The sequence below is a fragment of the Spea bombifrons genome, chromosome 1 (genome assembly GCF_027358695.1).
Source record: "Spea bombifrons isolate aSpeBom1 chromosome 1, aSpeBom1.2.pri, whole genome shotgun sequence".
Classification (NCBI taxonomy): Eukaryota; Metazoa; Chordata; class Amphibia; order Anura; family Pelobatidae; genus Spea; species Spea bombifrons.
Genome location: NC_071087.1, coordinates 128647955 through 128670997, shown reverse-complemented (window position 1 = coordinate 128670997; position 23043 = coordinate 128647955). Strand labels below are relative to the sequence as shown.

Here is a 23043-nt window from a genome sequence, read left to right as displayed (position 1 = left end):
ATGATGGAATCTGAAGCACGGGGGACAAGTCTAGGGATGAACTAGTAAGTCAGGGGAAGGGTAAGAGTGGCATATGGGGGGGTATAAGAGCTTTCTGGAGGCAGAGTTGCATATAGGGGGTTAAAAGGAATATCAGGGAGGCAAAACGGCATTTGGGGGTTAAAAGGAATATCAGGGAGGCAGTGTGGCATATAGGGAGTATAAGCCATATCTGGGGGGCAGAGTGGCAAATAGGGGGTCAAGAGGCATATCTGCGGGGCAGAGTGGCATATAGGAGGTATAAGGCATATCTGGTGGCTGAGTGTAATATAGGAGGTATAAGGCATTTCTGCTGGGCAGAGTGGCATATATGGGATGTAGGGCATTTCTGGCGGGGCAGAGTGGCATATAAGGGGGTATAAGGCATATCTTGGGGCAGATGTGCATAACTGGGGCAGGTTTTCAAATAAAAACAAATATCAATCATAGTTTTTATTAAATATGAAAAAATTGTTTAAATGTGAATTCATATTTACTAGTAAAACGTTTTTCTTCAATGGTAGTCTTATATTCAGGCTTTTTCTTTTTCCCCTAAATTAATGTTCAAATTTTGGGGGTCATCTTATAATGAGGGTCATCTTTGTCTTTGTCAATGTTTGTGGTAGTATTTTTGTGTGATTTTTTTTTTTACAAACATTGTACTTCCTGGTATATGTCACTTCCAAACACCACCCCAATATGTATTCAGCAACATCTCCTGAGTACAGTGATGCCACCATGTGCCCTGTGCCCATGCCCTATTTGGGACATATTTGAGCCTGGCCATTTCAATTAATCGGATCAAGCCATATATTCTTGAAAACTAGACACCCCATAGTATCTCAAATCCTGGTATTTTAACCACTAATTTTACCACCAGCCTTTGTCAAATTATAGTAATCTGTTTTTTTCACACACAGTTTAGTAAAATCTCCTGCGTATAGTGAAATCATCCATGCATATGTTTGCTTGTTTGGGGTCTAAAAGGTCACATTTGGTGCACAATTAAAAAAACATTATGACATCTGGACAGTTTGCATCGATGCCTTTTTTGTGACATCATTGAAACCAACCAATTTAGTTTACCCATCAAACCATTTTTTTAATGATGATATGGGCCCAATTTTAGGACTTTTTTAGGTTTTTTTATGGACATATTTTCTTTGAAGTGGATGATTTATCTTATGATGTCATGGTGACATCACTGAGGTCTTTTTTATTTTTACATTTTATTATTCAAAGTTCTCAGGAGGGTTATAGAGGCAGCATGTCTGTTTGAAACACTCCTAGGAGTCATCAAACGGGCCCCTGTCACTGAATCGATATAGAGGCACTTCAGAAATACTGACTATGCTTAGAAGGCGATCGTTGAGCAGCCAGGCACCGCCATAATTGAAAAGTATATAGCCTTTCATGATGGTGAATACGACCACTCCTAGGAGTTTCCCCCTTAAGGGCTGAAAGACATAAGTCTGACATAAGACTGTGGATGATTTAGATTATATGTCACATTTTCCTTATTAATCCTTATTATGTATATAAAATAAAAGAACAAGGGCAAATTATATTATTTTTGGGATATTTGCAATATTGTGTAGTTGGAACATAATATTTCATAGTGGGCACCTTCTTATTTTCATTTTTTTATAGAGTAAAAATCAGAACAGGTGAAAGCTTCTCCTTTTTTTATAACTGAACTTCCCAAGTATTATGTTGAAATATTTTATTAAAATATCACCAAATCATTAATATTTAAATTATATCACCACAGGTACCCATTAAATGAGCGAGAAAGTCTGCAAAGTGGTAAAAGTGGATGAATCTTTAAAAGAAGTTATTTTTGAATGCACCCAAAATATTGAGAACTAAGCTTGTACTTTATAATTTAAATGTTTGCTTAGGACTCCATTTCATTTTGTCTCTACTCTCTATTTATTAAGAATATAAAGAAATCTCTGTTATGTTATAATCAAAGAAGTCTGGTCTTCTTTGCATTGATGCTACAAACTGGATGGTTAAGCGTGATAAGGAACTGTGGCTGTTTATATGGGTGCATGAGGAATACATTCATTAGTAACTTATGAACCAGGAAGTCCCTACTGCCTTGGTTCTAAGATAGAATATATCACCTTTGATTGGTACCTGGAGATAAGAGCTGCATTATGGTCCTGGTTTAGCGGTTTTCATGATTTTTGCTCAGTTGACTTTTATAGCTTTATATATGATCTTATTCACTACTTCCATTTGTTAACCCCTTAATGACAAAGCCCGTACATGTACGGGCTCAAAATGCATTGTTTTCAATGGGTTTAGGGACCGCCCATTGTCCTTAAGGGGTTAAAGGACCACTGGGCACCCTGACAACATAGATCAGTTTGCATAAATGGATTAAACTATAAATGCTATCCAGGTATTTTTTGATGTTCCCTGTGCTCTATGTATTCTATACGCTCATATACCAGTACTTATTTTATGTTTAAAATCATTCTGTGAATCTAGTTGTAGTAACACTTTTGGGTTTACCCACTGAGCTGAGCTGAAATCATCAAAAACACTTTACTATGTATTGTGAAGCACCAACCCTTGAGTGTTTTTTTCCTGTGAAAACAATGCGTTCTTAATTTGAGATCCTATACAAGCCACCTAACTAATTTAATAATGCATTGTGCTGGGATGAAGAAGAAGCTCATTAGGGTTGGTCCCTCATAATCGATAGTGAAGTCAGTAATGTTAAGTGCTCACTCTGAAATACTTGTTAAGAGAATACTGGTTACCAAAAAAGCTGGTACACTAACTTAGTGGGATAGGCCATGTAAGATGATTTCAATTTATTTACACATTGTGTATCTTCAATTCAGTCCTTCTGGTGGGAAAACCCAGGCCTTTCATAGAGTCAAATAATTAACCATGTGAACTGGCACGTTAATGAATGACATCCAATGCCTTTAGACTGAGTTCAGCCATGGTGAAGCAATATGTGCCCACTGATAAATGTTTTTTTCTCAAGTATTCAAGTTAATTCTTATCTGACCTTGGAACAGAATAAAATATTCTAAGTAAAGGTTGGTTAATGTCATTAATAATCTATTTATAGAAGGTGTTTTGAGTACAGTATACATATATTCATATGTAATCACCCACGCAGCTAAATTGAGCAAGAATATTAAAATCATCTGATTATCCGTTAATGGTACTTCGTATCGCATTGATTGTACCTGACTTGAAAACCATATGGTCCTCAAAAGCATCATATCACATTGAATCATTGGAGGCAGTTATACTGTCAATGTTATCTGATTTCCCCAGTTTTAAATGTCTTCATGTATTGCTCGGGGGGGGGGCATTAGCTCTGAAGTTCAATACCGTTCTTTTAGACTTTGCAGCAAAAGAATAGCACAACTAATCATCTGTAAATGATTTTATTCCTAAAGTTTATTACATAAGCAAAGTAAGCAAACAGTTTTGGTTCTTTAAACAAAATACCATTTTGGGTTTTTTTGTGTTAACAGGTCTATAAATAATGTCAGCTCATGTTCAATATGTAAGACAATACTTAATACAGTACCAAAGTTACTTGGTGCCATCCTGCGGTCACCACATGTAAGGCCTATTGAGTGCATATTAGTAAGGTTCATACATTGGTTTTGTCTATAGTGAGCAAATCAGCTAATTTCTATAGTGGATCAATACAATTAAGTAATGAAACATTACTAGCATATGGAAATAATTATACAAGGTACAATCTACTCTTAATGCAATGTTGGGTGGAATTCGAGGTGGACATTAAGGCAGAGTTAGGAAACAACATCCTGAGGATCAAGTGGAAGCTCATAGGTGTAGCTGTCATCTCCATAGTGGTTATAAGGTGGGACCAGAGGTGCTTCAATAATGAGGAGACCTTCAGGAGAAAGAGACGCAAACACTGTTGTGGGGTCCACTTCTGAGGGTAACCTAAAAGACAATCAAGAAATGTAAACAGATTTATATTTGATGGTTGGTCTATAACTTGTACCATGGTCTAAAAGTGTTGACTTACATGAGCTACATCTAAATCCCCAAGCTTAATTCCAAATTACTCAGAGGGTTATTGCAGTGATGCCCTGTTTATCTTCCCCTTCTTGCTTCCAGGACCTCAAAGTGGTTTTATTTTTTATTGCTACCGGATTATAATTATTATGACTTGGGAATCAGAGGTACAATTTTCTGGGAAACATGTGAATCATGATGCTATCTCTATTTCAGCATCTTCATTCAAACCTTTTATTACCAGCTTCTTGTTCTTTGTCTGCTGACTACCAGTTTCATACAAGTGTAATTGCCTGATGAATCTATATTATAAACTTTTATGGCATATAGTTGGCACATGCTTTAACTGACAGAATACTGATCATTTACTACAGATGGGCTGTAAAAATTAACCCTTTTATGAAGAAGATGTCGGAAGAATGGGTGATGTGAATGGTTTCTCGCTCCTAGAAGCTTACACTTTAGTGCAAAAGTTAATTAGTAATTCATATTAACAAAAATAATAATTTGGAGTGTTGGCTGTGTAAAAGTACTAGGATTAAAATGTTTCAATTCACCTTTATTTACCTATTTGTTCTAGCAAAAATACCGTATTGGCTCGGATATAGGCCGCCCCCGTATATAGGCCGCACCCTAAAAGTTTGGTGCTTTTTTAAAGAAAAAGTTTTTTTCTTTAAAAAAGCACCAAAAAAAAAAAAAACATGCTGCCACTCTGTCTCCCCCCCCCGAGATATGCTGCCACTGTCCTCTCCCCCCCGAGATATGCTCCCACTGTCCCCCCCCGAGATATGCTCCCACTGTCCCCCCCCCGAGATATGCTGCCACTGTCCTCTCCCCCCGAGATATGCTCCCACTGTCCTCCCCCCCGAGATCCCCCCGAGATATGCTGCCACTGCCCCCCCCGAGATATGCTGCCACTGTCCTCCTCCTGTCCTCTGCCCACCCCGACTTACCGGAGCAGACTCCCGGGTGTCTTGCGGGGCCAGCAGGGGGCATCTACGCAATACGCGTATACAACCGGAAGTTGTATACGCGTATAGCGTAGATGTCCCCTGCCGGCCCCGCAAGACACCCGGGAGTCTGCTCCGGTAAGTCTTGGGGGCAGAGGTAAAACGCATCGCCCGGACGGTCACCCGGAGGCTGTTTACCCACATCGCCGCAGCAGGTGACCGTCCGGACGATGCGCTTAGACAACCTCCCGTGCCGGCACCCCCCCCGTGGGAAGTGCTGGCAGGGGAGGCTGTCTGAGCGTATCGGGGAGTAGGATGCAGGTCCCCTGCACCGCTGCGGGGGATCTGTATCCTAACCCCGCTGCCTGCCCTGCCGCTGCCACCCCGCTGCATCGGGCGCTAGACCCCGAATATAGGCCGCACCCCCACTTTAAAAAGTGCGGCCTATATTCGAGCCAATACGGTATTGTTACATAATTCCACCAAAAAATGCGATGCTATTATGACATCAACTATAATTATGGTAAATTTGAAAAAAAATATATATATATATATATATGTTTGCCCTCTGTTAATAGTCTATTTAACCAATTGTTGTGAGTTTTCTGTGATTCTCTAGTGCTAGTTAAATCCACTATAAATCACCATTAATACAGTAAGGCGAGGGTATAGGTTATTATGAAATGCCAACATAACACTTTAAATAGCATTGAGAAGCTTTACAGAGGTTTTATCCATACCAGGAATGGGTGTGCGAAACAAGTTCCAGTGCAAAATCTGAAATGTAATTGTTCGACCTACGCAGCTGGAGCACACACACCCATGTATTTGTACAATGAAAAGAAACAATTGTGGTTGTTATGGCTGTCCTTAATCAGTTCCCTCCTTCATGAAGTACCAATGCCATTATGAAAATGATGAGTTTAAAAACCTTTTATGATGACATTAAAATTTAATTGTTAAATGACTCCCTTGCCTAATAACCTAGTGCAAGGGATCACCTAACACTATAGTACTTAATACCAGTCCGTAGGAAACAATATTGAGCCCCCGTACTGAAAATCGAATAGAATTTAGCCTTACATTTCGGCTAAATGTTGAGGCCCTGATCCTGATGCAGATAATGTTGCTGATCAATCTGCATATTTTCAAAATCTCTCAAATAGTTAAAAAAAAAATTCTGACCTCTACCAGAAAGTAAGGATTGTGCATAGAACAGGGAGTCTAAAATAGCTGCTTGCTACTGTGTCATTATTGAAAAAGAAATGTTAGAACAGCTGTCCAACATGCAAGAAAAATTGTCTGATCCCTGCTGCAGGGGTTTAGACTTCCCAGTGCTATATGAAATGTACTACACACTACATGTATGTGCAACTAAATACTTATGATTTACTAAGGGAGGTAAGAGCTTTTCATAAAATATTTAGTTTTATTATTTTCTTTGGCATATATGGGGCGATTTTTATTTATGGTGCATGGTTTGTTGGAACATTGACATTAAAAAGACCCACAAAAAACTATGCATAATTTGTGGGAGTACACTAAAAATTAAAAAGGGGAAATTATGTTAAAAAAAGGCTAGGTATTAGGTGACAATATGCATTTAGTAATGAAGGGGTTGATATATGTGGCAAATATACATAGACATAAACACCCTGAAGCCTAACAATTAGGTAAGCTCCCGAGGGAGAGGATGTTCCCTGTTTACCCAGGGCAAGGAGGGGCCCTGAGAAAAAAAAAGATCAAGTGTAGATTATGTGCCTGGACCCGTGTGCGCCGTCAGGGAGAGGTTTTTCAGAGCCTGGCTTAACTGGGTCTGGCAGGGAGGCTGAAATTAGTGGATGTTGTCACTGGTCACTCTGTGTATATATCAGAAGGGGGCTCCAATTTGGAGCCATTTTTTACTTCTGTGATTTTGTTTGGGGTTTTTCATGTGTAAATAAGTCACAGTTTGTCAGAAAAACTTGTACTTGAGCATTATTGCACTCAGTGTCTGTTCTCTTGTTCCACGCAGGAACCCAGCGGAGTCACGTGAATTTACGTCGCGCCACATGACTGCTCCGTTCCTGCTTCCCCTGGGTGGGACAAGAGAAGAGACTCTGTGCGGGCAACGCGAAGGCAGCCTTGCGGGAGTGCGCGGGAAATCTGCAGTTCTGGTAAGGGGGTGGGTGAGTTTGTATGAACGAGTATGCGTGATTGAGGGAATGAATGAGTATCTGTGAATGATTAGTATCTGTGAATGAGGGAATGAAATTCTTCACTATCTCTAAAAGCTGTGACAGAATGTTTTCAGGAGTGGGCCGGATTGGACACATATGTTGCGGGAGCGGGCGGGATTGGACACACATGTTGCGAGAGCGGGCAGTAATGGTCAGAAATTCAGCGAGAGCTTTAGTACATGGTGCAGCAGTTTTAAAAAAAAATGTAAGTGTAAACCATTGTTTTGAGTAAATAATATTTGCATCATAACTGCTACACAATTGAAAGCAAACACATTTAGTACTGTCAGTTCTCTGTTGATCTGCATGAGTTCAAGGTCCTTTAGAGGAGTGAAACAATTATTCCAATAAACATGTCGGTAGAAGCTATTTTACTGCTGTGAGCTTGATATACAGAGCTATTCCCTCCTAATTCAGTAGCCACCAAACACATTTCTGTATTTCTTCCCACATGAAATCCCCCCTTCCTAATAAAGCATTCCGTCGCTAGAATAATGAGTGCAACTCCCTCTGTTCTTCAGATCACTGTGTTCAGGTCTATACATATACAAAGGAAGGTATAAATACATGCACTAGCCCAGGGATTTAAAACTCAGCTCATCCTGAATAGTACAAGAATAATTAAAACATTCAGAAAAAAAGCTTGTTTAGAATGTATTGCAAAATAATTTATTGTAAAACAAGCCACATTCACAATGTATAAAGCATACATGTCTTTAATATTAATAGGTTCCAGAGTCAGGTAGGGAACATCAAAGTAAAAAAATCAAATTAAAATAAACAAGCAGTGTTTTCTGAATAGATTGAAAATTTTCTGTAGGCCAGTGAGCAATGTGTGGGGCCGGGGAAATGGTCCTTTTCTCCTGTTTTAACTGCTTAACCCCGTACATGAACGGGCTCAAAATGCATTGTTTTCAATGGGTTTAGGCACCGCCCATTGTCCTTAAGGGGTTAAAAATGGGGGAAAACTTTTTCTGAAGTTCTCTCATGTTTTGCCTTTCTTGCTATGCTTTTTTGTATAAAGTATAACAGCAAGACTAAAGATCCGCATAAGGTCTTCATAGACCCTAGGGATCTCTCTTGTAACTATAGGGTATATTGATGATATCTTGGTGAAATTGCTGTGTCTCTTTTAATTTATTTTGTAAATATTTTGTGTGTTTACTTTTTAAATGATATGATGTATGTAGAAAAAAGTGTTATTGTTTTGAAAAGAGAGATAAACAAAATTCATCCCCTGAGTGATCAGTGATGCAGTGCTGCTGATAACTCAATGTTCTATCCGTAGCTTTCTTGAGTGTAAAGAGTTTAAAAGTATAATGCATGGTGCATGTAGCCCAATATATGTTCCAAATATGTGGGCTAATGTCACATAACAATGGAGACAGCCAGTGAAAGCACGGCACAAACACAAGTAAGAATATATTGTTTTTATGTATATAATGAAATCCACCAAAGTTAGACATGGTTTCCTCATTTACGAACAGTAACAGTAATAGTAATAATCTAGACTTGCGGCTGGATGAATTAGTTCAATACTAAATAAAATGAAATAAACTAAATTTAAAAAGAACTGAACCAGTTGTTATCGGCTGGAAGTAATTAGTGCCGTGTGGGTAAAATAGAAGCCAGATAAACAATGTCTTAGTGGATACAATGCAATTTGGCTTGCCCTGGGACCTGTATCCCCTTAGCAAAAGTCTTGGATTTGAGAAATCTTGTGTTTCTCTAGCTCCGAGCGTGGTGGGACTTGATATAACATAATAACCAATTTGATGAGCCTCCTGCTTGACATGTTCAAACGTATTTAATTCTTAGCCTCATCTCCTGCTAGTGCACTTCTATATTTACCACTCCATTTGATGGATAGTACATGCATACTAATGGGAAAATCTGCATTGATGCATTCTGTTCCATTAAAGAAGAAAACATTTTGGAACATTCTAAAGTACAATGTAAGATCCTGACAGCCCTCTGTATTAGCAGTAAACGGGTTTGGTCCTCTAAGCCCTGTGATTTATACAAGCCAGTGTGTACAACAGATGCATCCTATAGTTGTACAAAGGAAGTTGTAATGTATTTAAATCACTTTTATCTGCCTCTTTTATGGTTGTTCTTGTGAAGGATGGCCTATTTGCTGTTGTAACTAGAAACAGAAACAGATGGGTCGCATTTGTTCATTTAACTTCTTCCGTGCTGCAAAAACGTGTTTTATTTAACTTATCAGTCGTGGTCTTACCATGGCTTCTAGAATTAATTGTTAAACTTTAAGGACAAAGCATTACAGAGTTTGGAATTCGTAACTGGAATGGAACTTAAAGTGGAACGCTATCATCTTTTAGAATTACCCTTAATAACATCCAAGAAGTCCTGGCACCCGCCTATATTATTCTTAATGTATATGAATTAAATAGGCACTTAGCTATAGATTACCTCATGGTTAATGGGTAAAGCAATGTATCAGGTGGTTATTTAATTATTAGAAGGACGTGTGGGTAAAACCTAGACTTTAAAATTCTAATGAAGCTACTGAGGATAGCTTTGTGTTTTGTTTACTGTTAGTAGGGGTGACATGAATACAGTACGGAGGCACAAACAGTAATAGACAGAGATAGACATCATGCTGACCTCCCACAGGAAAGCAGGAGATTAAGATACAAAAAATCTTAATTATTCAATAGTTAAAATTAAATTTCAGTGATCAATGTGATCATAAATGAAGGACAGGATATTCGACAACTTCCAATGGATAAATGTGTAGATTGAACAGAATGATAAAAACTTAATAGCATTTTGAACAATGGTGTCTTTGCATTGTGCACAAGGTACAGGTGCCACCAAGCACATGGATAACTCAGAAATCTACCCAGAAGCCATCATCATCTTTTATAATACTGTGTCCTGAACCTTTCTGGAAGTACTTATTTTTATTCTTCTTAGATATCTTCCTTTGTGGTAGGAGGTTTTCAAATGACTTATATGGTAATCACGGTCTGTTTAAACTATTGACATATCCATTTAAAATGTCCAGGCCACAGGTGGGAAATGTTGGCAGCCACTATGCGGGCACATTATAGACTGAATGGTTGCAAGAGATATGAACACAGGACAATGCAGAGAATCCTTTGAAGTACCATCTATCAACATTGCCCTATTGACGTTGTGTGTGGCTGGTTGCCAAAAACTACAGACATGGACACTAACATCCACAACAACAAGAACAAACCACCTGTCTCAGAAACAGTTCAAACCGTTGATTGTCTCACTATATTAAAACTAAGCTATATATATATATATATATATATATATATATATATGTACTATAATATCCTATTCATTAACATACTTTATTACATGTGGAGACCTATAAATTGCTTATTGCTCTCCTCTTGTTTACATTAAAATATAGAAATGGAATACAGCAATAACTTTAAGGGGTTGCTAGATTTATCAGCCCTACAAAATGAGACATTTTCAAAAATGACCTTACTCCAATTCAGCCCCCCCCCAAAAAAATGAATAGGGAGGCTGGCAAAGGCTAACTAAAGAATGATACTCTAACTATATTCCAACTGGTTTAAGCAAAAGTCAAAAGATTGCGAGCAGGGACCGTTTTATCTAGGGCTGCAACAACTAATCGATAAAATCGATAATAATCGATAATGAAATTCGTTGGCAACGAATTTCATTATCGATTAGTTGAATCGATTATTATCGATTATAAAATGAGGGTTTTTTCAGAGCAAACGCTCTGAAAAATCCCCCTCATTATATAATCCGTTTAGTCTGACTCACCGTCTCACAGCAGCAGCTCCTACTTACTCCCCCTCCCTGTAATCACTGTGACAACTGGCCCCGCCCCTTCCTTCTCCAGGCCAGAACCACATGGCTGTGACACTCATCTAACTGTAAGTATATGTATATATATGTATATATATGTATGTAATATATATATATATGTATGTAATATATATATATATATATATATATATATATTTGGGCTACTGAAAGTTAGGGGAGGTGGGGGTTAATTTAGGGGCAGTTATGGTTAGTGGGGTGTTTAGGGTTAATTTAGGGGCAGTTATGGTTAATTGGGTGTTTAGGGTTAATTTAGGGGCAGTTATGTTAATAGGGTGTTTAGGGTTAATTTAGGAGCAGCTGTGGTTAATGGGGTGTTTGGGGTTAATTTGAGGCAGTTGTGGTTAATGGTGTGTTTAGGGTTAATTTAGGGGATGCTGTGGTTGATGGGGTCTTTAGGGTTAATTTAGGGGATGCTGTGGTTAAGGGGGTGTTAAGGGTTAATTTAGGGGCAGTTATGGTTAATGGGGAGTTTAGGGTTAATTTAGGGGAATCTAAATCCTGGGGGCAGTGAAGTGACATATCTGGGGGTATACGGCATATACAGTATATAAGGCATATGTGGGGAGGGCAGTGTGGCATGTCTGGGGAGGACGGAGTGGTGTATCAGGGTGTATAAGGCATATCTGGGGGTAGAGAAGTGGCATGTCTGGGGAGGATGGAGTGGGGTATCAGGGGATATAAGGCGTATCAGGCACAGTGGCAGATGTGGGAGGCAGCGTGGAGTGGCAGATGTGGGAGGCAGCGTGGAGTGGCATATGTGGGAGGCAGCGTGGCATATGTGGGAGGCATTGTGGAGTGGCAGATGTGGGAGGCAGCATGGCGTGGCATATGTGGGGAGGGCAGGGTGGCATGTCTGGGGAGGATGGAGTGGTGTTTCAGGGGGTATAAGGCGTATCAGGCACAGTGGCATGTGGGGGGTGGAGTGGCAGATGTGGGAGGCAGCGTGGCGTGGCAGATGTGGGAGGCAGCGTGGCGTGGCAGATTTGGGAGGCAGCGTGGAGTGGCAGATGTGGGAGGCAGCGTGGAGTGGCAGATGTGGGAGGCAGCGTGGAGTGCTGTGGTAGGCAGCGTGGCATATGTGGGGGGGCAGCGTAGCAAGCCTGGACTCAAATGTGCATTTATTGGGGGGCTGGTTGGGAAATAAAGACAAGAAATGTATTATCAAAGTTTTTTTATTCTGCTGTTTGTATTTAACATCATTTGTTTAGTAAATTATTTTAAATAAATGAAAAATTTACATTCATTTTTTTTATCCGATTAATCGATTAATCGAAAAAATAATCGGCCAACTAATCGATTATTAAAATAATCGTTAGTTGCAGCCCTAGTTTTATCTAACATTTCTGTTTGTCTTTTTCAATTCTAGTTTTGTCAATATATGTATTGTATGAAGCGCTGTATAAATTGTTGGCTGTATATAAATAAAATAATAATAATATCTAATCTATAGTTAAACTGCAAGAAACAGTAATTAGAGGACAAGACCTTTCTGAATGCCAAGATTCCATTTATCTTCATAGACGAAATAACACTTCTCTAATTATAGTGTAACAGACAGCAACAGGTAATAGTTGCTAAAAATGCAACAAAACAGTTTTTCTATAAAATAAGAAAGCTGAAATGTGGTTGTGTGGAGGGTTGTGGGATTCTGCCCAGCTTCTGCAGAACTTGCCGCATTTAAACAAACTGACTGCTTTGGTCAGATTTTTCGGCGTAACCTTATAACATGAATATTTGGACTGAGATTTTAGTACAATGTCTTAAATGTCCCCGAGCAGAGGGATATGAAAACAGACAGGTCTTTTGGCAGCTAGCCAGACATTCAACCACAAGAACAATTTTACAGCCATATAAGGACTCCTCATCTTCCAGAAAATCTGCGTTAGCTTGTGCACATAAACACAGTATGGGAGATAAAAGGGGAGTTAGAACAACAGTGTTTAGAATGGGTTTGTCCTGTATGTGTCTTATGAGCTCCTCTTACTGACAAGCTGTCGACATTAATTAACCTGAGACTTTTCTACAGTCCATAAGTATTTTTTATGTTTTGCCAGTTTTTGAAATCCAGATTTATTGGAAAGTATAATTTGTGAAATTACAAATGACCTCTATTTCTTTTCTCTAAAAAATATCCTAATAGAATGTAAGCCCTAAAGAGCAGGACCGTATTTTACCTATGTAGCAGAATGTGTCAATTTTGTATATACCGTATTTGCTCGATTATAAGACGACCCCGATTATAAGACGACCCCCCAAAATCAAAATATTAATTTAGGAAAAAAACAAAAAGCCTGAATATAAGACGACCCTATAGGAAAAAAGTTTTACCAGTAAATATTAATTCATGTAAATTATTTTTTCATGTTTAATAAAAGCTATGATTGAGAAAAATATATTTTTTAAATTTCCTTTTATTTGCCAACCTGACCCCCCCCCAGTTATGCCACTCTGCCCCCAGAAATGCTTTATACCCCCCTATTTGCCACTCTGCCCCATGATATGCCTTATACCCCTATATGCCACTGGAGGTATATAGGCATATCATGGGGCTGAGTGGCATATAGGGGGTTAAAATGCATTTCTGGAGGTCCAGAAATGCATTTTAACCCCCTATATGCCACTCAGCCCCATGATATGCCTTTTAACCCAGCATGTACTGGCTGCCTTGGCTTGATAGGAGTGTGATTGCTGTTAGCAGTTTGATATATATATATATCAAACTGCTAACAGCAATCACACTCCTATCAAGCCAAGGCAGCCAGTACATGCTGGAACCTGGGGATGATAGTAGTGGGATTACAGCCTCCCTATGCCATGCTACAACCCCCACCCCCCTTACACATCCATGCTATCACACACAAACACATTTAAATACTCATTCATTCCATTAATCACACATACTTCACACATTAAACATACATTAATCACACATACTTACCCAAAAACCCTCCCCCACCCCCTTACCTGAACTGCAGATCTCTCACTCGAAGACTTCTGCAGGGGACCGGCTGTAGAGCAACTTCTCTGGCCCCGCCCCCAGAGGAGGGAGGGGGAGATAGAGCTCTGTGAGGACGCTGCAAGCTTCCTGTCCTCCTGCTTCTAACAGAAGAGACGCTGCTCGCGACCGGTAAGCAGCATGGCCCCAGCAGACATTTTTTGGGGGGTCTGAGAAGACGACCCCGATTATAAGACGAGGGGTATTTTTCAGAGCATTTGCTCTGGAAAAAACCTCGTCTTATAATCGAGCAAATACGGTACTCAGTTTAAATGTTATGGTTAAGTTTCTTTTTGTCCTGTAGTAATAGTGCTCCAAAATCTGCTGGAGCTTTATAAATACAATGACCATGCTGTACTAATAGGAAAAGCACCATCTAAGTGTCAGATATCTCAAGTGTAGAATAAACAAATGCCAGATCCAGGTCATATGACCCTGAAAGTTTAAGAACCTGTCTTTGCGGTAAACACAAAAAGTCTCATGATCAGATCCCAGTTATGTTTGTTGTACATTTCCAATAGACAGTGCTTGCTGACGTACAATGATTTCCCGTGTGTAAGGCATATTAAGCACTACAAGTGCAGACAGGATTTGTTCATTGTAGTGCAGATGTCAACTGGGATTGCTTAAGGATTGTGCACCCAACCCTGTATATTATTAATTTAGTGTTCTTGGAAATCTCTGTGTGAACGTTCTTTCAGTTTAAAGATCTCACAATGTAATTTACCTTCAAACATAGAAGAACATGAATAAGGAGAAATGGGTGGATGGGCAGTATTGACGGAAAGTAACAGACAACTTATGACTAGTAGGTTAGGAAGACATAATTATTTTTGTCAACTTATCATATTTAAACTTTCCCACTTCCGCAAGGAAACCATAGGACAAGGAGAATAGAGACTGCTTAGATCATGTGACACTTCAAGGCTAATAATCAGTAATAATTATAGATAAAGTTTGCATCAATAAGACCTCAACCTCATTTGGACTACTCTTACCAGACCTGCAACCAAGGTTATTTAATGAATCTGTCCTATTATGCATTTTCCTGTATGTGTACGTACCATACAAGTATATACCGTATTTTTAGGACATGTACACCACAAGACCATCTTGCCACAAACCCCAACCCACATTCCTTCAATTCTCTTTGTATCCCTCAACCACTTAACCCTAATTACTGCTACTAGAGGGATATTACTTACTCCCTTTCACCATCCTTTTGCCTCATTTACCCATAAGGCCCCTCATAAATCCTCCATTCTTGCCAGGAACATGGATAGAGTCCTAACCTTCTGTAGTATCTGTATGTATAAATGTATATTTTCTGTATTTGTTAACCACCTTATATTTAAATGAGGATATAAGAAGATTGTAATAATAATTATATGTCTGTACACTACTATGTCCAGAGATAGAGACTGAAAAAATAGTTTTTTTGTAGCTGTAAAAACAACAACAAAAAACAACAACAAGCAATACATTTTATATTTCTTTACACAGCAACACAACAGGGAAACAGCGTCTAGAGAACTTTCAGGAGCCTGGACAATCTGAAGAATGCCTAAAAAGCTATCCAAAAATGGGATAAACCCTTCCCCTGTCTGGCACAGGGCCTCTTACAACATCCTTATTCTAAATATGACCGATCTAAAATCACAAATTCAGGAATATTTCTGGAGACAACAAACAATCTTTACAATTCACTTCTTTCTTAGGCAAGAAACAAGGATATAATCCATTACTTACCTGAAGGCTTTAAACCTTCCAGAATATAATTTTTTTCTAATTAAATAGTTAAAGTCACGCATTGCAGGGCACGGAAAGTGTTAAATATCATCTGGTAAACCCATTACGTTTTTGCCCTTCGAGGAAATGTTTCTTAATACAGTTATCATTATACTCATTTTAATTCCACATTTTCATGTCTTATATTTCTCTTTATTTTACATATGTTTTTCATATTTAACGAGGATCTGGAAGATTTTGGATTAGCAAAAAAATGCATTATTTGCAGTCAGTACTGTATTTAATATACTTTATCATTTTGCGTTTTTAATTGTCAGTTGAATACAGTACTACGTTCTTTGATTTATTATCATAATTGTGACAAGAATGTGACTGCCATCTTGACATTTTCAGGATGTATACAAGGTCAGGATTTTTTTATGCAGGATTGGGCAGCCAGCGGGTTAATTTAAATGATCCTCTAGCCGTGGGATTACGACTAACAGCAATTAAAGGGTCATCTAACCTTACAGCTACAAGTGGTGATAAACAGAAACAAAAATGTACTCACTGGATTTTTTTGGTGAAGTTTTTGGAGACAATTCCTCCTTCTTTCTGCTGTTCTTCATGGTTACCTAGAATAACGGAGAACAGGTCACATTTTAGTGAAGAGAATGCTGCATTAGAATAGTGCTACATTATATTGTTTACTTCTGCTTCAGTTGTGGGTGATACAACTGTGTGGGATTTTGTCCTAAGGGCTGCTTTATCAGTTATTCACAACATTTGCATTGCTGTGGAGTTGGATATTGAAAGTCTTCCAATATGATGGATCAGATTCTTATAGTGTTACAACGTCTAATAAGCTTTTCAAGAACTTGAACTGTGGTCAAGTTGGTAGTCATGTTGACTTTAATAGATGATGACTTTTCAGTCTACTAAGATAAGATGGCCTGGAGAACATAATGCAACAAAAAACATTTGTGAATAGACCCCAGTACATTTAAGTAAACATAATTGAATCCTAATAAAATTGGGACATCTGGAACATATGGAGTGCAGGGTATGATAGTCAAAGTCATTATTTAGTGTTTATTGTGTGGATATAATACATTCAAGCCAATTATTCTGTATCCAGGAATTTCCCTATGCTTTCTCGTTGTTTAGATGAGATTATAGAATCTTCTTTAACTTTTTTCCTAACTTTTCTGTCTTTCATCTTACAATAAAACATATCCTTGACTTTGTTTAAAAAGAGTCCCACCGGCACTCACTAGACTTTTCAGGTTGCTGGATTTGTGAACAGTACACAGATGCAGACCTGTAGTATACCTGTAGTAACTGATTGAAGTGACCACTGATATTTCTAGCAGTGCTGTTTTCCACACAAAAATATTCCATCCTAATTTCTGCATTGACCATTATAACCCAACATCCAGGTGCCATATATTGTTGGGTTTTATTCTGGAAGACATCCTGAGCAGTGCACTTGGTTAGCATCAGGCTAATGTCATGAGCTTTACCCAAGGTATTTTGGCAATGTCTGTAAGCAGGTTAATTAAAGGGATCCCCTCAAGTTCTATTACTCCCAAAACTGGCTATTTTGAGGTTCTAATCATAGAGCAGTTGGTGGATTAGTCAGCATATTAATACCTGACATGGTGACTAATTTATTTTTGGCTGTCAAGCTGGAGACTGGGGGCTTGCAGCTGCCCTTGGATGGTTGTGTTTAGCCCTGAGGCTGCCAGACATTCTCTTGTGATCCTTTATATTACGTCAATGATTCAATAGAGTCTGCATATGTGAACGATACACAGATGTTTTCTGAAACGATTGGATTTAATAAGATTATAAGAACTTCACATTAAGGTATATTTCTGAACTGGAAGTTATAGGCCCTGATAGTGGTTTCTTTAATAAATGTTACCGTATCTATAAATAGGCAAGGAATCCAATGAATGTAATGAATTCCTTAAAGTGGGAGGTAGTACAACACATTTGTTGTTTTATTCTACTTGCAAAGAACAAGCGGATTTACACAATTCCTATACACGTCAAAATTATACATTTTTCATTGTAATAAAATAAAACCCAGGCACTGTTACGGTTTCATATTTCTGAGGGATTATCATGCCCCTTGCTGTAAAGAAGTTAAACAACTGATGGGGGAAGCTTAGTTTTTTGTACACGTCTGCCTTTTAATCTTGAGCAAAGCTATCAAAGACTGTTGGACTATCAAAGACTGTTGTTTAGACTAGTTTTTTTTTATATACCGTTGGTTACTTTTCTAGCTTTTTTGTATTGTTACACCACTTTACAAGTGTTCTCTAGTTTTCAAAGTAAAATGAGTAGTCCCACCTAAATGGTTTATAACCAATGTGCTAGTGATATTCATTTCTTGTTAATTATCTGAGTGCTCACTGTCCAACAGGTGCCTCCTAATCCATTCTCATGCATGGGTCTGATGGTTACAGCTGTCACTAATAGTATGTAGCTGCCACCCTCTTCAGCTGTCAAATAGGGCATGTATTACACTATATCCTTTAACACTCCAGGCCTTGTTTAAAGGGTCAATGAACAGAGACAATGTCTATTTTAAGGCACTGTGACTTGCAAATGACCTTTTTGATTTTTGCACCAGTTTGCACATATTTTAAACTGGTCCCTCTTCTACCAACTAGTAAAATGGATTTTGAGGAACTCTGTTCAAATCATAATACGTTTTTAATTTTGCTCTTTTTATTTTGCTCATGTTGGCCTTTTCATGTCTTATTTATATAAATAGTTTCATATGTATGATTTTATATATATATATATATATGTATACATATAACATATATTACATATTTTATATAAATTGTACACTTTGCTTGGTACCATAGATGTCCATTGCTGAGTACAAGCTTATCACATGTTAATATCTTCTGCTCTGACCTTTTATGTGGGGATCCTGTGAACCTGTAGTTGTTGGTCTGCAACAGCCAGCTAAATTAGAACTACTTAAGATAAGTGAATTATTTCAAGGGATTGCATGAATTCTGTTAAAATCAAGGCTATATTTTAAACATTTTATTTAGTCATTTTTCTGAAGTGTTAGGTCTCTATCAGAATAGGTATATCTATCTATCTATCTATCTATCTATCTATCTATCTATCTATCTATCTATCTATCTATCTATCTATATATATCAGTATACACCACTCCATCTTTCTAACATAGAAAGGCTAAATATAGAGCTACTCGGTGGTAGCTACTAGTAGTTTAAGATAAGTGTGTTAAATAACTGGTTTACTTTTTTAAAAATATAAAAACACACTTTTAGTGCTAATAATGTGGTTCCCAGGCATCATGTATAATTATGTGCAGAAGGTGTTTGCTTGTAGGATGCTGAAAAAAGTGTAAATGTTTAAAAGTTGCCCTAAACGTAACCTTTCTGTAGCGGTTAGAGAATTGGACACATTTAACAAAGAGTCTAGATGTTTTAACTAGAATGTCTTATACAACAAAAATATTGCTCCTTATTAAGGTAATTCTAGAGATTTTGTAGGAACTTCGACTTCCTCTGGAGTTGAAACCAGACTACTGGACTACACTCCTTGTCTCTTGTCCCAAACCCTGGTCCTTGGCACCTCTACCCAAATCATGAAATAGGGCCTGGTTTATATTAATGTTTCTATGCATATGATATTAGCATGTGTGTTTCATATTGTGTTAAAGTGTGTAAATGTATGGAGTTAGCATGATTGTATGGTATTAGCATGTGTATGTGGATGAAAGCTTATGATGTTATGGTGAGTTTGTATGTCAGCATATTGTGTTGGAGTGTCAGGGTGAGCCTAGGAGGAACAGGGAATAGAATGTGAGTATGTAAGTGTGTGGCAATAGAGTGAATGGATGTTAAAGCAAGTTTGAATGTTAGTATGTATGCATGTTATAGGAGGGCCTTGAAATACTGCACCCAGGTGCCACTAACCCTAGGCTTGCCACTGTTCTCATAAGGTGTGCTTATGGGAGGATCTTAAGGTGGAGTTATGGGTGGAGCAATGGGTGGAAACAAAGATGTGTTGGGCTGATGGGAGGAGCATGGGGTCCCAGGCATTAAGCATGTACTGGGCCTCAATATTTCTGATGACAGCCCTGGCCACAGAACAACCGAGCTCTCCGTTTCAATCAGTTTTTAGAGGAACTCTGACGCCATACGTTCAGTACATTGTATATGTAATGTGCCCCTAGTAACTACCACACCCTACATCATTTTCATTGTAGTTGTACATGCATGCCCAGATCTCCTGGGTGAGCTTGCTTTGCAATGACTTGCAGTACGTGGCTAGTACATGACTTCAGGTCTTCAGTCAGTAGTGGTGGAGTATCAGTCGACGAAAGTTGTCCAAAAGACTGCTAAGCGTGACACTTACACTCAAGACATAGGCTTTAAGTTTGTTTTTGTTTTTAAGTACATCCCTTACTTTATTTGTATGTATATCAAATTGTATGTATCAAAATATATATATTTTGCTCACAGTTCTAATCTGTATATTGGATACACAGTTTCATGGCTGTCTCTGTGGGATATATCATGAATATGCCTGGTTCAGCCAAAAGAATGTTCTGTTTGCAGATATTCTTCTCTTGACTTAAAGAAAAACATTTTTGGCCATGGTACCAACAAGAACAAAATCTGTTGTTCCTTAATCATCGTACTGATTAGTAATAAACAACTAAGGATTTAATAACTGATGACGGTCTAAGGCAGTTTAGGACAAAAGGAAACTCCCAGCAGTAGATTAGAACCTGCTATAGGTACGTTATTAGCTGTAAACGAGCTATGAACATACATATAAATTTGGTTTACACATCTTAACTGTGTGGGTTAGAGATGTGTCTTGGAAGCAGTGCTTTGACAAGCCATTTTATTTAGCATTTTTAATTTGTTAATAGCTATATAACTAAGAGGGGAACTCCCTGAATTATGAGCCGGTTGGTAAGATCATCCGATCTCCCCAGACCATCCCAGGTGGCTGTAAAATAAATGGCATTCTGTGCACTTGGGGCTCCCATGAGTTTACCTAACGTCTCATACATGCTACACCTGCATCTGCAGCACAAGGCCACATTTTCTGCAAACAGTTGGCTACATGAGTGGCGATAAATAGGGGGCACAATGGACACTGCCTCGTAGGGCATTTGCCACATGTGCCAGAGGTTCAGTCCAGCACAGGCAAACTATATTTACTTAACTGCTGTGTATTATTTTGTCAATAACTATTTAATATCAGTAGATTTTTCCATAAAACAACAATATTATTTCACAGCCATCCAAAATTAGACAGGGAATAACGAAATACTTAATAGACAATGTATTCCCAGTGTAACAGGAGATGCCTTTTGTGGTAACGTTGCTATGTCAGTCTAGAATGTTGCAGCATTAAGGGGAACGTATGGAATTTCTTGTTTATTTTAAAAGAAAAGGTGAACGCATGCATTTAAAATGGTTTGAATGGAGATCAGAGCAGTATTGTATAAATAAGATTGGGGGATTCATAAATAGCAAGAGTGATGGTACACCCTTTTTGTTTGATGTTAAATCATATTTTCTTACTGCTGTACTATAAGCATACAACGTTTTTAATATTTAGCAATTTTTATAAGCAGTTCACTTCAGCCAATGCTAAAATTCTGCCAGAAATTAAATATTGATCAATATTGATGTGTTGAGATAGCTGATTCATCAGAACAGTGATATATAAATAGTAACAGCTTGCATCTCTTATTGATTTTTTTTTCTTACCTGAAACTTCTACAAATCCATCCTTGGTTTTGACCGTAAGCTCTTCTGGCTTGAATGTTTGAACATTCACACAGACTTTCCATGGTTCCGAGGGGTTAACCACGGTATTACGAGCTTCGGGGTAACCTGTGTATCTGGCACTGTATCCTGGAGGAGAGATGTTCGCTGTCCGAACTGGTCCTGATCTCAGAGGACCAGACCATGGTTCAGTAAGTCTGCGCTTTGCCCAGTCTGGCCAGTCCATGGTTAAATCATCATGAAATGGAGAAATACCAAAATCATCATCCAGAAAACGAGAGGATAAACCGGGATCTCTGAAGGGGTCCCGAGTTCCTCTTTGCCTGCTAGCAGGGTAATGACAAGTGAAGGGCAACTGACCATCAGCCATTTTTAGCTCTTCAATTCTGGCCTGAAAAATACCAACCGAAAGATTTTATTCGATAATTCTTCCCAAGGAAAAAGACTGACACGCAGGGAAACGACAGCCGAGAACAGGTATTTCCAGTGATTTAAGGTTTGCCCAGAAATTAATTAAAAGCAAGCTAAATTCTTCAGGAAATGAAGCAAACTCATTCAGCAGAAAAGCAGCGTGTGGATCCTCTGGCTTCAAGCTGCAAATGCCGGGCACTGGCTATAATAAACATTGGAGCCATCAGCCGAGAAAGTTCTGTAAACTTCTGTGCAGCACTGAGCCCTGGCTATTTATATCTGCCTCTTAAAACTTGCAGCTTGTGGCCTGTCAGCTGGGTATTTGTAGCCTATGAAACACTTTGCAGGAATCTGCTTTTGTAACAGCTGATGATTCCCAGAAGAGACAGGACTTGTTACTCAGGGCACCCAATTTTAGGCAGCAAGCTGGATTGCTCTTCCTGTGCTAACCTCCCACTTTTTATGCTTTCCTCCGCCTCTTCTATGCTATCCGTCCTGATGCTTGTACGCCATGACTGTGCATCTGCATTTAGCTAATTGACTGCTTTTAGCTCATTGATTGTTCTTTTTTTTTAAGTCCATTAGGTAATGCTATTTAATACTATCCATAAACTATTAGTTTTTGTTTTTACTTTGGACACTGATTGTTGTTCCCACGCGGCTAGAAGGTAAACAATAATGTTACTGGGGGTCTAATGCTTTAGAGACTGGACTTTCTAAAAAGGTTATTTTAACTTTCAGACATTTGAAATGTGAGGCTCAACACTATCTACAAAAGTATGTATTACCAAACATTGTACGGGGTGTGGTTCAGGGACATAACTAGAAACCACATGGCACCTGCGCAAAAGTTGCCCCGGCCCCCCCCCCCTATGACTTTACCAAGCAACATGGTCCAAAAAGGGGCAATCCTAAAGTAGCACAGCTGTAACTAGGCCTCTTAGCACCTAGGGCATGTTAGAGGTCCTGATGTCATAACCTCTTCTGGCTTTTGCTTCCCTCTCGCCTTGTGTTACTTATGACAGCTG

General features: G+C 38.6%; 1 protein-coding gene across 1 annotated transcript; it reads right to left on the bottom strand.

Annotated features, from left to right (window-relative positions):
* Window positions 1-3432: 3432 nt before the first annotated feature.
* Window positions 3433-22372, bottom strand: HSPB8 (heat shock protein family B (small) member 8). Its single transcript, XM_053473485.1, has 3 exons — window positions 21587-22372; window positions 16369-16432; window positions 3433-3969 (listed from the first exon to the last, which is right to left on the bottom strand). Exons 1-3 carry the CDS (start codon window positions 21972-21974, stop codon window positions 3813-3815), a joined length of 609 nt encoding a protein of 202 aa, XP_053329460.1. The 5' UTR covers window positions 21975-22372; the 3' UTR covers window positions 3433-3812.
* Window positions 22373-23043: the final 671 nt, after the last annotated feature.

Excerpts from the sequence above, each read along its gene's own strand:
- HSPB8 (XM_053473485.1), bottom strand. The coding sequence starts at position 21,974 with ATGGCTGATGGTCAGTTGCCCTTCACTTGTCATTACCCTGCTAGCAGG. Across the intron at positions 16,433-21,586 it reads TGGATTTGTAGAAGTTTCAG|GTAACCATGAAGAACAGCAG; the intron begins GTAAGAAAAAAA and ends CCGTTATTCTAG. Across the intron at positions 3,970-16,368 it reads AACTTCACCAAAAAAATCCA|GTTACCCTCAGAAGTGGACC; the intron begins GTGAGTACATTT and ends ATTGTCTTTTAG.